The 16152-nt window shown below is 37.7% G+C and overlaps 2 protein-coding genes across 5 annotated transcripts; both read right to left on the bottom strand.

Annotated features, from left to right (window-relative positions):
- LOC18776750 (serine/threonine-protein kinase EDR1) lies at positions 421-10064 on the bottom strand. Of its 4 annotated transcripts, none has more exons than XR_002271630.1 (15): positions 8756-10063; positions 7071-7508; positions 6541-6644; positions 5059-6314; positions 4897-4937; positions 4726-4794; positions 3892-3992; positions 3628-3706; positions 3419-3517; positions 3265-3333; positions 3127-3176; positions 2859-3035; positions 1201-2379; positions 1040-1084; positions 421-932 (listed from the first exon to the last, which is right to left on the bottom strand). XR_002271630.1 is itself a non-coding variant. In XM_007210346.2 (15 exons), the coding sequence occupies exons 3-15, from the start codon at positions 9254-9256 to the stop codon at positions 2256-2258; spliced, it is 3108 nt and encodes a 1035-aa protein (XP_007210408.1). In that variant the 5' UTR covers positions 9257-9352; positions 9677-9735; positions 9877-10063; the 3' UTR covers positions 1880-2255. The 4 variants fall into 4 exon arrangements, 3 of the variants coding, with proteins under 3 accessions (XP_007210408.1, XP_020419215.1, XP_020419216.1); XM_007210346.2 differs by lacking the exons at positions 421-932; positions 1040-1084 and having other exon boundaries at positions 1880-2379; positions 8756-9352; positions 9677-9735; positions 9877-10063; XM_020563626.1 differs by lacking the exons at positions 421-932; positions 1040-1084 and having other exon boundaries at positions 1880-2379; positions 5077-6314; positions 8756-10064.
- Positions 448-1693, bottom strand: LOC18777228 (peptidyl-prolyl cis-trans isomerase FKBP17-2, chloroplastic). The gene is made up of 3 exons (XM_007210686.2): positions 1201-1693; positions 1040-1084; positions 448-932 (listed from the first exon to the last, which is right to left on the bottom strand). The coding sequence occupies exons 1-3, from the start codon at positions 1605-1607 to the stop codon at positions 575-577; spliced, it is 810 nt and encodes a 269-aa protein (XP_007210748.1). The 5' UTR covers positions 1608-1693; the 3' UTR covers positions 448-574.

Here is a 16152-nt window from a genome sequence, read left to right as displayed (position 1 = left end):
CGATATTGTCCGCTTTGGGCCCCCCTCTCTGCCCTCACTGTTTTGTTTCTGAGAACTCACGAGCAACTTCCTAGTGGGTCACCCATCCTGGGATTGCTTTAGCCTCCAACTCGCTTAACTTCGGAGTTCCCATGACTCCGAAGCCAGTGAGCTCTCAAAAGGCCTCGTGCTAGATGGATGCAGGTGTGCACATATAAGGCACATCACCCCTTTTTCGTTGGTTTGATATGGGATCTTACATGATGTAACCAAAACATGCAAAAATTACTCATGTTTCCGTATATCAAAATAATTGCCTATTCATCCTTTTTTGGTTGAGGACAATATTTGATTTAATTAGACTTTTAGACGTTGTTAGAGCAATAGTAAGCTATTCTACATTAATCTAATCTAAAAAAAAGGGACAAATGCACTGCCTTCACAAACTGGACTAACTCACTTTTGCTCTTCTTTCTCAATGAAAATACAAATGCATTCATGTGTTCCATAAAATACAAAATCTATTACAAATTTCTTCATCGATCTCGATAATCAAAATAATATACAATTAACAAAGACAAGAATATGAATATGATCATGCGGGTGCAATAGAGACTCTATCGACCTCAATAATGTAGTCTAGAGTTGCAAACGAAGGAATTTGCAGACCAGGACCTAAGTCTGCACCATTCTCACCGAAGCCCAAGCTTGGAGGAACAAGCACTCTTCTTTTGCCCCCTGCCTTCATGGATCTGAGCACATATTCTATCCCTTCACACACTCCCTTGCTGTAGGGCTGCCTGGACCCAACTACCAGAGCCAAAGGCTTCTTCTCTCTCTCAAATGTATCCACAAACACTTGTCCACTGCCTTCCACTTTCCCCTTGAGCTCGATCACCACCAAGTCTCCTGCCCTTGGAGAAGCCCCCCCACCAACTCTTAACTCGTAGTATCTGTGTGTGTGTCACTCCAAATAAAACAACACCATTAATTATCTCTCTCTCTCTCTCTCTCTCTGTGTATATATATAGTTCATGTTTCTTGGGGAAAATTAATGTACCTTATGCCATTAGGTAGCACCACCTCTTCTTCTTTCTCAACATTTCTGCAAAACAAAAGAAAGACAAAGTTGTCACAGGATATCAAATTTTGTAATTGGATATAATAAGACATGAATGTATACAGGAAGAAGAAGGAAGAAGAAGTGAGATGATTAGAAACCTTGTGTTTGATTCTTGTTGGGAGACTTCAAGGCGGGTCTTAATTTGTTCAGAGACCACGCCCACTGTGAGAAAGGCAGCCCAGGCAAGGCCAGCTCCAATCCCAAACCGCCTGGTTAACGTGGAAGCTATCCAATCTGTAGAGTCAGCCTTGGTCTTGGTGCTCTTGGTGGTGCTGCTAGAAGAGGCAGCTTTCTGTTGCTCTGCTTTTACTGAGACTGGCGTTTTCGGCTGCTCCGATGAAGCTGTGCTGAGCTGCTGAATTGGTGTTGGAGAATGTGGTTGTGAAGGCAGATTTTGTGGAGGAACAGGAGGAGGCGTTTGTGATGATGAAGAAGAAGAAGAAAAGTGGCTTGGTCTTGTTAGGGAGTGGGAGAGAAATGGGGAAGAACCAGAGAAGGTGGCCATTTGTTTAGGATAGCCAAGCGATGATAAAATCTAGATAAATTTGTCAAGTTAAACATAAGTAGCCGCTGGTCCCTACCTTATCCTTGTATATGATGCAAAATATAAATGGTGGGTTGCCCTTTTTTCTGTTTCTATTAATAAGTTGGGACCAGTTCGAAATGAAAAACAAGCAAGCCACAGTGTTGCTACCTCTGTGGCATTTATGTACAGCGACGGAGATTATCCAGGATTGAGGAGCTCTTTGAAATGTAGAGAATGACCTGGAAAATTGATTCACCAAAAAGGCATTTGCCATTAACACTACTGCTTTTTATCTTAAGTTCAGGCAACAAAACGCTCTTCCGATGGATGGACACCGGAAATCAAAACATTGATTACAACAATTTCCAATGAATTCTTTACAAACAAATGCACAACCTTGCGAATGGGCACTGTTGAGAAAACAGAAATAAAGAGGAAAACATAAAAGAAGAAAAGAAAATGGCAAATCTCAAAATGGAGTATATGTTAGGTCATGATCTTCAATCCTTTCTCAAAAGTTGTTCCAATCAATGTACAACTTGCCTCCATCCATATTTTGGCTGTCAAATGAGCCAAATATTCAGTGGGGGTAAATTTACTCTTTTAGCCAGCTGGGGATTCTCCAACTCAAGATGGCTGAACCTTCTCACGCCCACTGCTAGGTCTGTGCACTTGAGAACTACTTACAGGCTTCTGCAACGGTTTCAGAGTAGCCATGATCTCAGCAAACGAGGGTCTCAATTTTGGATCTCTGCAATGTTAATTACGTCAAATGTCAGGTTTGCATATCTGCCTAAATACACACCTGAATCGATTTACAAATGATAAGGCTGCAATTATCATAATAAACCGAAGAAAAAAATGCCAAATGAATTCGCATCGTCAGAATGTAATTCAATACGACTCAGCACATTATATATCATTTTCATCATATCTATTGCCTTAGATATGAAAGGAAGGAACAGACAATATCTTATATCTTTTATGCATAGAAGGATACCCAAGAAAACATACATGCAATGAGGACTGGTGTACAAGAAAACGAAAATTTAGAGAAGGAAAACTACTTTTGCAATATAAGTTGTTAAGACCTACAGAACAAGTCTAAGGCATGCCAACTGAAACCATTTTATGTTCAAGGTTTCAATATCTATTGTCCTGAACAACTAAGCAGGCATACTAAGTTTATTAGGAACTATGTATGGATGGACCAACCAAAAATATACTCACGTCTGCCAGCATTTTCTAATGAGATCTGCAATTGCAGGATCTATATCATCTGGAATATCAAGACGGCGATGTTGAAATCCAACTGCACCAACAACTTGCATTGGATTCATTCCCCCCCATGGCTGTTGCATTGTAGAGAGCTCCCATAAGATGACCCCATAGCTATAGACATCGCATCTGCACATCAAACCAAAAATTTATATTTATCATAACAACCCTGTGCATGATATAAACATAAAATTAGGTGGGTGGGACGATATAGGAATACTTTTCATCGGAAGGTTCATTTCTTAGCACTTCTGGAGCCATCCATTCAGCCTGAAGGAGATATGCAAAACAAATAAGGAAATCAAATTCATGGCTTCAGCCACATGTGAGAAAGAGCAAGTTGTTGACTGCGGCTTACCGTCCCTGCAGTGGACCTCGAGGAAAGAAATGTGCTGTTCTTCATTCTTGATAATCCGAAATCGCAGACCTAATAACAGGCAGAAAATTTCACATCATGCCAAATTGGCTCTAATAGTACGTTAAATAATCTGACAAAAGAGATAAGGAACCACCTTCACAACCCAGTTCTTATCAACAAGAAGATTTGGAGACTTCAAATCACGGTGTACTATTACTGGAGTGCAGTTATGCAAGTAATTCATTCCCCGAGCCTGAAGTTTTATCATTGAAAACACAAAAAATATGCTAGATGAAGTTATCAATTACAGCACATGATTGTTGACTTGTACTGGAATTCAAGGTAAGAATGAGAGAATATTACAGCATCAAGAGCCATCCTCAAGCGTCTTCGCTCATCTAATTGATTGTTAGGCCGGTGTATTAACCTATATAAACTACCTCTGCAAAACATGACTTATACATCACTTTTCCATTTGACATGATTAATCAAACTCAACACAGTGCAGTTTCTTATTATACGTAAAAGTATAGATAAATATCAAAACAAATATCTATAAAAAAAAGTTGAATTCCATAAAAGAATGTTGGACTTTATTATAAAGGGAAATAGAAAGTGCCAACATACCTTGGAAGAAATTCTGTAACAATGGAAAGATTTGGAGCACGAGTTATTGCACCCATGAAGAGAACAACATTGGGATGCCTGAGTCTTTTCATTATCCGGACCTTCAAATTAAAAATAAAATAAAAGATTGAGCTCAATATATAAATCTCTCATACGCAAAAAGTATAGCGTAAATAATCAAAAGTTAAATCAAAAGGGGAACTGCATTAGGCATGTATTTTGGAAGAGGGGGCAGGGGGAGGGGGCGGGGGAGGAGGGAGTGGGAAAGAGAATAACTGAACTATCTACTCTTCAACTTTCCCTATCAAAATTTCTGACAGATATGGCCAATTTCAAGGTGCCAACAATATTAGATTTCTCATCCCGGAGATCATAATTATTAAATCATCAAAAGAGAAAAAGAAAGATTCTGGAAAGCACATTAAACAATGTGATAGATTTCTGTAAAGCCTATCACGTACTAATAATAATCTCCACTTCTTTTTGCCTCCTGAATGAAGGACAAAACATAAAAGAGAAAACAACTTCAATGAATTTAACCAAACCAATCTCAAAGACCTAAAGTGATAACTGTGATATTTTATAAATATACAAGCTTCTGTAACAATGGATCTTAAATCTGGCGCATGATGGTTAATCAAGCTTGGTATTTTTCCAAAAGGAAAACAAATCACTAGATGAATGCATGCCAAGGATGACATGAATTCTTGGCCACGGCTGCACCCAGTAAGAATTATGAAGGTTTTGCTTTTTAAGGAGATAATATGCATAGATGACATAAAATCAGAGAACACCAAAAAATTTCAGGAAATGGGTGAAGTCCACGGCTTGTACCTCACTTCTGAATTCATCAAGTGATTCGCCCAAAAAGTCTTGGTCTAGAAACCTCTTTACAGCAACCTCCTGTAAAACCAATTACTGAAAATAAGCTCAAAGTGCATGCAGACAGGGCATGCTGTCTTCATAAACAAGGTTATCTTTCAGAAATAGCATCTGAAAACTTACAGTCCCATGCCAGTCTCCATGATAGACCTCCCCATATGATCCTGCAGTTTAAACAGTGCATTTACACTTGAAATTAGAAGTGGAGTATCGGAACCATTAAGAGTTAGTCTTGTTCATATATGAGAAGTACATGATTTTATAGCAAAATGCAGAGGTCAGTACCAAGTCCAATACGCTCACCCAAGGTGATATCCTCCCATGGAATCTCGCAATCTGCGACATCATCAATTGTAATGTCAGATTTTGTACTGTCATTACCTGCTGATCGATCTGATGTTCTCTCGCCTTCCAAATTAACTCCAAAAGCATCATGACGGTCACCACTGCCCCGTGGTTCATAACCAGAACCTTCTGCATCTCCATCACTTCTTATGCCCTGGTCATACTGCTTACTGACAGCTGCAGTTGTTGCAACCACAGCTGCAGCAGTAGCAGTTGCAGCAGCTGCCACAGGAAGTTCCAGATTTGAGTCAGTGCTTGACTTTGCTGCAGCAACTACCATTGAAGATGCCACAACAGCTGCTGCTGCGGCTGCAGCTGCAGCAACAGGGACATTTTTTGTATACTTAGATGGAGATACTTCAGACTGGCCAGTTACTTCCCTGGTATCAAGTGGAAGGTTGACCCCTAAACCTTCCACGGGCTTAAGATGCTCTAGTTGACATGAAGGACTAGCTTTAAAATGCACCCTGTGCTGAGGCAGAGGAGGCAAAAAGTGAGCTGGACTTTTATCATCTTGACCTTTAATTTTTTGTGTTTCAAACCTCTCTTTATTTTCACCCATATCTTCTGGCCGGGGCTTGGTCTCAACTGTTGACACATCTAACTGCTCTGGATATATTTCCCTAAACAAGTTTGGGGGAGCAACAACACCACTTTCAAGTAACACGTCATGAAGTTTTTGAGCTAGATGCGGATTCTCTTTGGCAGCAACAATCATGTATTGAGAAACATCCTTAACCTTCATTCTTCGAGCAGCAGGAAAGCTAACACCTTCAGTCCATGAAGGGGATCTTGCATGTGCAAAAGGATAATTTGGCCTTCCTGGAAGTTCCTGCACCAGTGCCTTCTCAGAATTAGAGGGATATCTAAATTCATCTGAAGGTATCTTGGATTCTTCCCCACGTTCAGTTGGTCTGGGTGGATTTGCACGAGAATTTGGTTCTTCTCTCTCTTCAGAATCCCTTGCTGAAGAAGCAAAATTTCTTAACCTGGATTTCTTGTCTAATGTTCCAAAGTCAGAATGTTCTTCAAACGAACTCCCAACTCCACTACTGGAAGAAGCAACATGAGAGGAATCAATGTCTCTAGACAAAGGACTGGCAGAAAAGTAAGATTCGTCATATTCTATATGTGATCCAGCTGCATCAGATGGAATAAGTGTGCCGGGGTCTGCCATCAGATCAACAATATACTCCCTGAAATTCACATTGTACATACCTTCATAAACAAGTTAAGATTCTGCAACTTCAAATGAGAAAATCTCAAAGATACACATATTAATGGCCTGAGAACATTTTCAGCAACAATTGTCAACTAAAAAAAATCCAAAATTGCATAAGTAATCCTATTATGCGGTTTAGAAAACAATAATATAACACACAGAGTCTACATCAAAAGTAATAAACTTGTAACATAAGTTACCTTCCATCATCAATCTTTACAAAGTTCATCGCCACATCATTGGAGCCCGTGTATTGTTGTCCTTTCACCAACCGGCATGGGATGCTCACACTATCAGCCAAAGCCTTGTTGGTTAAATAGAAAATCGGATTAGTGACGAACAGACCAGTAATGGAAGACCATGAAACTGAAAACAGGGAGGCAAACAGATAGAGTATATCCAGGAACAGAGCATATATGCCACTCTAGATAATCGTGTTCAAAAAGCAAAAGAAAAAAGGTAACGCTGTTAAAATTCTTATAAACTTATAAGATTTAGCTTTTGAAATATAATTTAATATCAAAATTCAGAAATATTGTTCTATTTTTATATTACTTCAAGCTTTTTATTAATGTATGGGCTGTGAAGGTTGGTAAAAATAATAATGTGATTAGAAAAATACAAAAATTAGGGCCTTGATTAGGACCTATTTTAATATATATACATATTATCATGCCTCATTAGGGAAAAAAAATTGGTTTTCAATATGAATAAAACAGAGAGCAAGTACCTTGAACAACAATGCACGATGACGGGCCAATCCAATTGTCAGAGAACCAAGTGGCAAAACCATGCTACCAATGGTAGCTTTCAAATTGTAACTAAGACTTTGCCATGCTCTCAACATGTTGTCAGGATCCGCAACTGGTCCACCCATGTAGTCAGCAACTAAAAGAGCAAGTTTGCGCACCAGATTTTTGTTTACAAAAACCAGAGGATCTGAACTTGACTTTACAGCCATTTCTAGGGCAATCTGTTCAAGTTTCAACAAGTTCGCATCAGCAGCTCTGTTGACTAAAACTGCTTCCCAGGTGACACTATCTGAAACAGGTGTTCCTTGCAGATCAACAAGAGAAGGCATTCTCTCTGAGGTTGACTCTGTCAATATCCCATACAGATCATAGAAACCATCCAAGATCTTGTCATCATAGCTAAGAGCATTGTAATTCTGTGAAGAATGGATAAATCTACGATATGAGACAGGTTAGAAAGGAATAAAATATTACAAAACTGAAGAAACAAAATTAAATTTAAGAACACTGCCATACATCATTGCTCCCATATGTTTAAGATGTTATGTCTTAGAATATCAGGGAAATATTCACGCACAGAAAATTCTTCTGATTTGCCCCATCTATTCTGTCACATGTGCCCTAGTAAAAATAATGCATGATACACGTTTCAGAACTACCTTGACTAATGTTTCTGATATATCTACAAGTGCGGGGGAAAAAAAAAAAAAAAAAAGCTACATTCAGAAAGCATGCATTCTAGCTAGTTGCATTCCAGTCGCAATGGAGGCACAATTCTTTTCTTAACAATATGTGATCAATCATTAGACAGAAAGAGTTCAACGACATTTCAATATTTTACGGAGTATTATTTTAAGTATCCAACTTCTTTTCTCAAATATAGAAGTTGGGACTGAAAGTCCAATGTGAAATTGCAAGACAGACATCACCTCTGTAACACAGTTCTTGTCTCACCACATGCAGTTAGAGAGACCATATATACGAAATAGAGCTCAATCTTAAACAGACAATTTTTTTTATAGAACACATACATGAGCTTTTAGATTGACAGGTTCAGTTTTAAGTATAACCAAGTCAATGGGCAGACAGGACACGAATACTCTAGTTTTGGATGTTCCTCGAAAAGCTAGGAATCTATCCATTCCTTCTCAAAATTTAGCAGTGATAGATGTAGATAAACACAGCAATGTTGATGATGAGACTATCAACAAAATTGTTTAAACTATTGATAACAGTCGTCTGGTTTCTCTTTATTGCAGGTAATGAAGAGAGCAATTCAAGGACAAGAAGCAATGATGGTGACACCGAAACCTTTCCATAAAAAAATTCTTTACTCTTTTGGCAGTGAAGGTAACCAAAGCCTAGTAATTAGAATCCCTATCATCTAAAACGCACGTTCATCGTGTAAAAATTTTAAGAGAACGAAAAACTGAAAAAGAAAGTTTAAATCTATGGAACCGTATAGTTTCAGGCAGCCACATCATTAACATGCCACAAGAAGAAAGTTGACTAGACCAGATAAATTTCAAATATGGATTAAAATGAACAGACGTTGATCAATTATTCACTTTAGATTGATTGTACGTGGAGATTGCAAACAATAGACGTAACAACAATAAGTCAACCAAACTTCAGTCAGATTAGCGGATGAAGAAAAACTTACCCAATAACGGTAGGCAATAACTTCAGCTGGGGTATTATCAGGAGCGCAAGAGCCCAAGCTAATCTGCTTAACAGCCTCAATCTGAACTGCTTCTGGATCCTCCCGAGCACTCAACTCCAAAGCCAGTTGAATCTGATACTCTTCCGCTATGTCAGCATCCCTTGAGGTACTAGACCCCGAATCGCGCCTAGCTGTATCTGAAACAACGTCTAAACCACTCCTACTAGCTGCATCAGGTGGCTCCATTCTCTCTGCCGCCCTAGCGACATTTGAAGATGATGGGGGACTGGGGCTATGTCTATTAGAAACTGAATTCAACCAACCCGATAGCCCCGAAAAGGTTTTGTGCTCAGAGTTATGATGGGACCTTGAGTGCAAAAGCCTTTCAGTTTCAGGGGGCGACGACTTATCAGTAGACTTATTGCCCCTTGATGAAGCAGACCCTTGTGCATCTTCTGATTGATTGGACATGATATGGAGTTTCTTAAGAAGGTTCTTCATATTATTTCATAAGTTACAATATCGAATGCGAAAGCAATAAAAATCTGGCCACAAGCATCTCCATTGTCTTGGACCAAGCATGAAATCTGAAGCACCCTATCACCACCACAAAGGAAACAAGTTCAAAGTAATCCAAAAAACCCTTTTTGCTCAACACTTAAACAGCCCCTTTACAGAGTAAAAACCCCACAAGTGACCCGCAACCAACCCATCACATCCAAAAGCCATAAACCACCATCCCAAGCAATACCCAGTAAAGCTTTACCAATATCAACAATCCCAGATGCTTAGATTGAACCAGGCCACCCTGCTTCCCACATAGCCAAAAACCCCACTACTGTATTTCAAGCCACAAACAAATACCAAAACTAGCAAACACAACACAACTGTATCAAATATCGAAACTTTGATCCATGTTACCTTCAAGCAGCATAATTTCCAGAAAATAGAATCCCCAACTGAGAGAAATGGATCTTACTCTGTATTCATAAACAAAAAAAATAAGGAAAAGCATGGAAAAGAGAGAAGGGTATTGGTAGAGTTTGAAATAAAAAAATAAAAAAAAGGGGGCAGGTAACAGAGGCAGAGACAGCAAAGACCAGCAAGTGGGAGAGTAGGACCTCGAAAAGAATGACCCACTTGAGTTGAGAGGAAAGAAAAATAAGTTTTTCAAGGATTTCCAGTCCCATAAAAAAGGTTAAATTGGTGGGAAACACAAACACAAGTTCACAGCCAGCTGCTTATTTACTGGTTCACTCTCTCTCTCTCTCTCTCTCTCTCTCTCTCTTGCATATATATATATATATATATATTGGGTTTTCGTATTAAAAAACTTGGTCTCTCATTCAGTCTTTCTGTTTGGAAGTCCTCAAAATGCAAAATCCAAAGGGTGGTGGCAAGAGTTGGAAAGATGTGATAAAGTTAAGGGACTGTAGAGAAAATGGAATATAGAATGAACAGAACAAATTGGACAAGTATTGCTATTTCAGACAAGTATTTGCTATTCCAAGCAAAATAAAGGTCTTGTCCGTTATGATTAACGTCGCTTTTCTAGCTAAACGACAAAACCCACTTCAACTGGAAAGTGAGAAAATAAAATAAAAATTCACTCTCCCAAGTCCCAACTCCTAACTGCAGATTAGGTATAAAATCCATTGCTTGTAGCCGGCTTTTGTTGATGGCTGCCGCATTTACAATTTCCCATAACGTTCAATAAGGGGTCGTTTAATCTTTTGTGTTTCTCTTTGGTGGTTTTTTCTTTCCTTTTTTTATATTTTCTCAACTGTATCTGTTTAATGTTTGACAATATTATTACTTTTGTTTTTATTTTTTTCTCTTTTCTCTTTTGTTCACAATAATTCTTCAACACCCTCATCTTTGTTGGAGAGAGGCATTGAATTGTATTTGCGGGCCATAGGAAAATAAAAGTTGGTGTATTTAGGGAGAGAGGAATTATTTATTGGTGGTTTTTTCTTTCCTTTTTTTATATTTTCTCAACTGTATCTGTTTAATGTTTGACAATATTATTACTTTTGTTTTTATTTTATTCTCTTTTCTTTTTTGTTCACAATAATTCTTCAACACCCTCATCTTTGTTGGAGAGGGGCATTGTATTGTATTTGCGGGCCATAGGAAAATAAAAGTTGGTGTATTTAGGGAGAGAGGAATTATTTATTTGTGTTTTCACTAGAGGTGAGCATCTTAAACCGAAATACTGAAATCGTACCCTAACCGTACCGTACCATAACGATTTTATACCGTTTTATTTTTATGGGGAGATATTTCGCACTGTACCAATAGAGTATGGTATGGTAGCGGTATCAAGATTTTGGTACCAGTCAATACCATATCGTACCGAATAGTACTGAAATATAATGTTTTTGTCATTTATGTTTGGATTGTGTTTGTATTTTTGTAAGCCACAAGGCAGAATTTTAACTATTTTGGTTTGTAAGCCATAAGGCATGAGTTTTAACCATTTGAATTTGATGAATCTGTTGATGGATAAATATTGATTTGGTTCATTTGGATATTGAATATGTTGATTAGGATTTGGATATTGAATATGTTGAATCTTGGAATTTGTAACTTAGGCATAACTTTATTTTGGTGAATGAATATGTTGAATATTGAATTGGTTCATTTTTTAGTTGTGTCATTTTGGTACCGAAATGGTACTGGTACCGTACCGATATCGATTTGGCATGGTACGGTACGGTACGATATGAATTTTGGCAAACCATAATTCCATACCGTACTATACTGATTTAAATTTTCAGTATCGATAGCGATACGAGCTCAACACCGTACCATACTGTACTGTGCCCACCCCTTGTTGCCACAATGACCACAACTCCAGAGGAATGAGGCTACTAGGCTAATGCATAGTATACTTTAGTGCTTCTTTGTGCTTATAGGCGATTCAATTGATGATTGAAGCAAAACTGAACTGAAATAGGACAAACATAATCAGTTTAGTTCAAAACCAAATGGATGGGTTTTTAAAGAAAAAAATAATATAACCGTCACGAATGGGATGGTAGCTGAAATGTTCCCCCTTTTAACGAGGAGTGAAAAAATCAACTTCCTTTAGACTCATGGAAAAAAGTTCGAAACCTCATAATACTTTGGATACTGATTTTCCCACTCCCTTTTTATCCATTTACACTCCATTTTTTAAAAATTGTATGTTTTCACTCATCTTTTATTTACTTACACTCCCATTTATCTTGTAAAAAGTAATTTTTTTTTTTTAAACAAAAGGGAGTGTAGATGGATAAAATGGGAGTGGGAAAATCACCACCCATAACTTAACCATATGTTTAGCAGATGTGGGGTTTTATACAAAATGTCTCGATGATATTAGTAATGAAGCCATTCATTATATATTTTATTTTATTTAGTCAAGTTTCCGATGTGGGACTTATATTTTTCAACAACCCCTTCCCCTCTCCCCCCCCCCCCCCCTTCCCTTTTGTAGTTTAGACAATCGCTTGTCTTTAAAGAAAAAGGAGAAATTACATGAAATGTCATTACTTAGTATTAAGAGTCGTATTTAGATTCCAAATTTTATAATGAGTTACCCTATTCTTATTTTATAAAAACAAAAAGTTTATATTAACAAAAAATGTATTCTCTCCTAAACCCTAATCCCCTATCTCCCAAAAACCCTCATAGAACTGTTTTCATTTTCAGAGACAAAAGGTTTTCTCCATTTACCTTCATTTTGTCATGATTTTCCTCAAACCATCACAGGCGGCTACGTCTTTGTGTTGGATCTCCATATGCGTTTCGGCCTCGAATCTCCACCACCATCCTTTTTGCAGTTTCTTTATTTTCAAAATAAGTCACACATATTCTTTGGGTTCTCTGTGTAGTTTTCACCTCTCCTTTTGTGAGAGCTTTTCACCTCTATTTTGTAAGAGCTTTTCATCTATTTCCTTTGTGAGAGTTTTATTTATATTGTTATGGCTTGGTTTTTTCAAGCTTTATCTCTTTTTGATTATTCTGAGTTTGCAATCTTAGTTGGGATGTTTATGCCATAGTTTCTTCGATCCTGCGTGATCGTTAGTAGATGCACACCAAATTGTCTTAAGTTTAATGTTAGACCGCTCCGTTATTGTAATAGCCTTTGTGACTAGTATTTTTTTGACTGAATTATGAATGCAATCCTAGAATTTTTATAAAATTAATAGTAAAAAATTCCAAAATTTATACTCCCTCTTATAATTTCGTGCATATTCCTCAAATTTAGTTTAACAAATCCACTATTATATTGAATATTATTTGATCAACAGCTGGAGGTGGCCTTGACTTGTGAAGCGTACATGGGGTGCCACTCATGATCGACATATATAGCGTAACTTTTACGAGAGGCGCCGTACAAAGATGGAAGGATTCAATTTTGGTCAAAGTAGAATGAGTGAAAACGGATCGCAGTCTGCGACTGAGTCCAGCGTTAATTAATCCAGGAAATCAAGTTTTTATTGTTGACCAATGATACTATTGGACATGCATAACATCTCTGTTTCTGGATATATACATCAAATCAAATCTAACTTCTCTCTCTCTCTCTCTCTCTCTCTATATATATATATATATATATGCGTTAAGTCATTGTCATTTTGATCGAAAAACAGAGAGAGAGAGAGAGAGAGAGAGAGAGTAGCTTTTCCAAGGTTTCTTGTGGCTTATAAAAAATGATTAGCTGGAGGGAGCCTATTATTTTCTCAAGCTCTGATCGATGCATATACCTTTACTTTACAGCAGCGCCAATTTGCGTTTTATATGTCACTCTCTTTTTTATCCACATTAGCTTTGCCTTTAGGAAGGAGGAGAGGAGAGGAGATGACGACGAAGAGAAAAGTTGTTGCTCAGGTCAGGCTCAGGGTCAGGGATCATGTAGTCTGTAGATATAGATAAACCTTTTTGCTTTTGTCTTATTCCAAATGCCCTATTTACCAGGGATCATCATCATGCGCAGCTGCTTCTCCACCTCTCAAAATTCATGAAAACACACATCAACTTTATATTTTCTTTTTTTTACTTCATTTTATATCATTTAAATTAAAATCCCATTTTGTATCAGATTCAGATCAGAACTACTTATTAAACCCTAATTTTTCATGATTTTATTGTGTTCAAACGTCAAATCAAGCAAAGTTATTAGCTTGAGGGGTCGATATGGACCACATGGTCCCATGCATGCACGCACAGTTCCAGCAATCCCCTTCCTCATAAATCAACCAACAGCAACAGTAACAGAGCCTCCTTTCTGGAATTTTTTCTTTTTTCGAAATAATTTGAACCCAATTTATTTTCCCTTTATTCTTACTTAGAATGTTGGTTTGACCCGTTGTAGTTGTAGACTATGGCTAAAAACCAAAAACACCGAAGGAAATGAGGAAACTTAGGCACTAAGATATAAACCCTATAAACACGTTTGTGTGTTTTTTGTTTTGCGTTTGGCATATTATAATGTAGAGATTATTTTCTCTCAACTGCTTTATATTTACACGTCATAATAATAATAAAATTGTCACGTTTAGTTAAACTATAAATATTGAGAAAAAAAATTACGTAATCAAAACCGCCTACACGGCTGCATCACGTGCACAATATAATATGATTAATCTCGGGTTCGATCTGGGACGATTAGATTGTCAATTATATAGTTTTATACGCCCAGAAATAGAAAAATATATTCCTTATTTTTTTATTTATGAATTATGAATTATGTATAAAAGTTGGAAGAACGTCAAGGTCCCAAATCGCGGGCATGGAGATTCAAGACTGGATCATGGGCGGCTTTTCTTGTCCTGAGCTTTTAATGTGAAAAGTAAAATTATTATTGCTTTATAAAAAAGTTTGGTAGTTGCTTTCTTTCTTTAAAAAACACGAGACAAAATAAAACCATTTGGGATTTTTTTGGGGTCAACAAAAATCATTTTGGACCTTGGGGACGTCTTCCAGGCCGTATCCTCCAATAATAAAGAGGCTGAAAGGCGCGTGGAAAAATTTGGTGATGGTTAGCATGAAATTGAAGAGTCGTCGTCATCCTTCTTCTCTAGATTTGTAATAAATAAATAAAAAAGTCGCCGTTCCTTACTTATTTATGGGGTTATCCAATTGTAAAAGTGGGAGTTCCCAATTCCATGACTCTGATTGGACCGTGGAAGCGCGTTGCCTAGAAATGTTCATATCGGTGGAGGTGAGGTGGAAGTTGGAACCAGTGGGTTTCTACCAGTCCATTACGGAGGACAAATCTTTTTTGTATTATGAAAATTTTAATTTCATAATGTTGGATTCGACGGATTAAATGAATTTATTAACCAACAGGAGGGAACATACCACCACAAGGTCAACAGACCAACCGAACACAAATACTACACAAAGGGTACAGTCCAACTAAACAGACAAACACCCCAAGCTAACAACACAAACCAACCCCAACAGCAATTAGCTAAGGGGGGAAATTCCATTCCTCAACAAGGAAGCCCGATTTGCCTTTCCAAGAATATGAGGCCCAAGGAATTAACATATGTCTTGGTAGTCTCTGGGATTTGTATCTAAAAGACTGCTAACATATGTGTTGGTTGTCTTATATATCGGTGTCATACATTTACCTTATGGGCAATATTAGGCATACCGCATTTGTATATTACATTATGTACCGAAACCCACAAATAAAATGGAGCACATTCCTATTAGAGAGGTAGCATACAAATATAGCATGACTGGAATTTTTATTACACTATTTATATCCGTCTTGGTTTTTTTTGTTATAGGGAGGCAAATCAATGCGTCGTTTCAGCATGCGCTGAGAATTATATGTTGTATTTGGCGAGGCTTCTGCGTTTTCTGGTTTGGCGGATTTGTCCATCCTTTGCCATTTGCTTATGAGTTTATCTCTCTCTCTCTCTCTCTCTCTCTCTCTAGCTCGATTTCACATAAACATATCCTAATCTGAGTTTAATTAATGGGGAAACTAATTTACACACGCTTTATCACCATCTTCTTCTCACTCACTCACATGTATACAAACTGAATTATATACGAAAAAGCAAGAGTTGGTTGGTGGTGTCACGAATCACTATTGGTAATAATTTGCTTATGTTAGTTTACTAATATTATACAATACAAACAAACCAAGTATCTCAAAGTGCATGAAGCAAACTCCATTTCAAGCTCTAGTCTAGTGAAAGTAAAGATGAAGCCAATCCCATGCCAATTGCCATGCTTATGGCTATTTTTAAGGTTTGCAACACGACGCCTGCAACAGCCCAGAACAAATGGACCATCATGATTCATGATGATGGCATCTGTGTTTTTCCAAACTGCCAGATGATCCATCCTAACCCTAGTTAGCTGAATTAGCAGATGCCTGCTTATAAAGG

This window comes from Prunus persica, chromosome G5 (assembly GCF_000346465.2).
Source record: "Prunus persica cultivar Lovell chromosome G5, Prunus_persica_NCBIv2, whole genome shotgun sequence".
Lineage (NCBI taxonomy): Eukaryota > Viridiplantae > Streptophyta > Magnoliopsida > Rosales > Rosaceae > Prunus > Prunus persica.
This window is presented reverse-complemented; position numbering and strand designations above follow the sequence as displayed.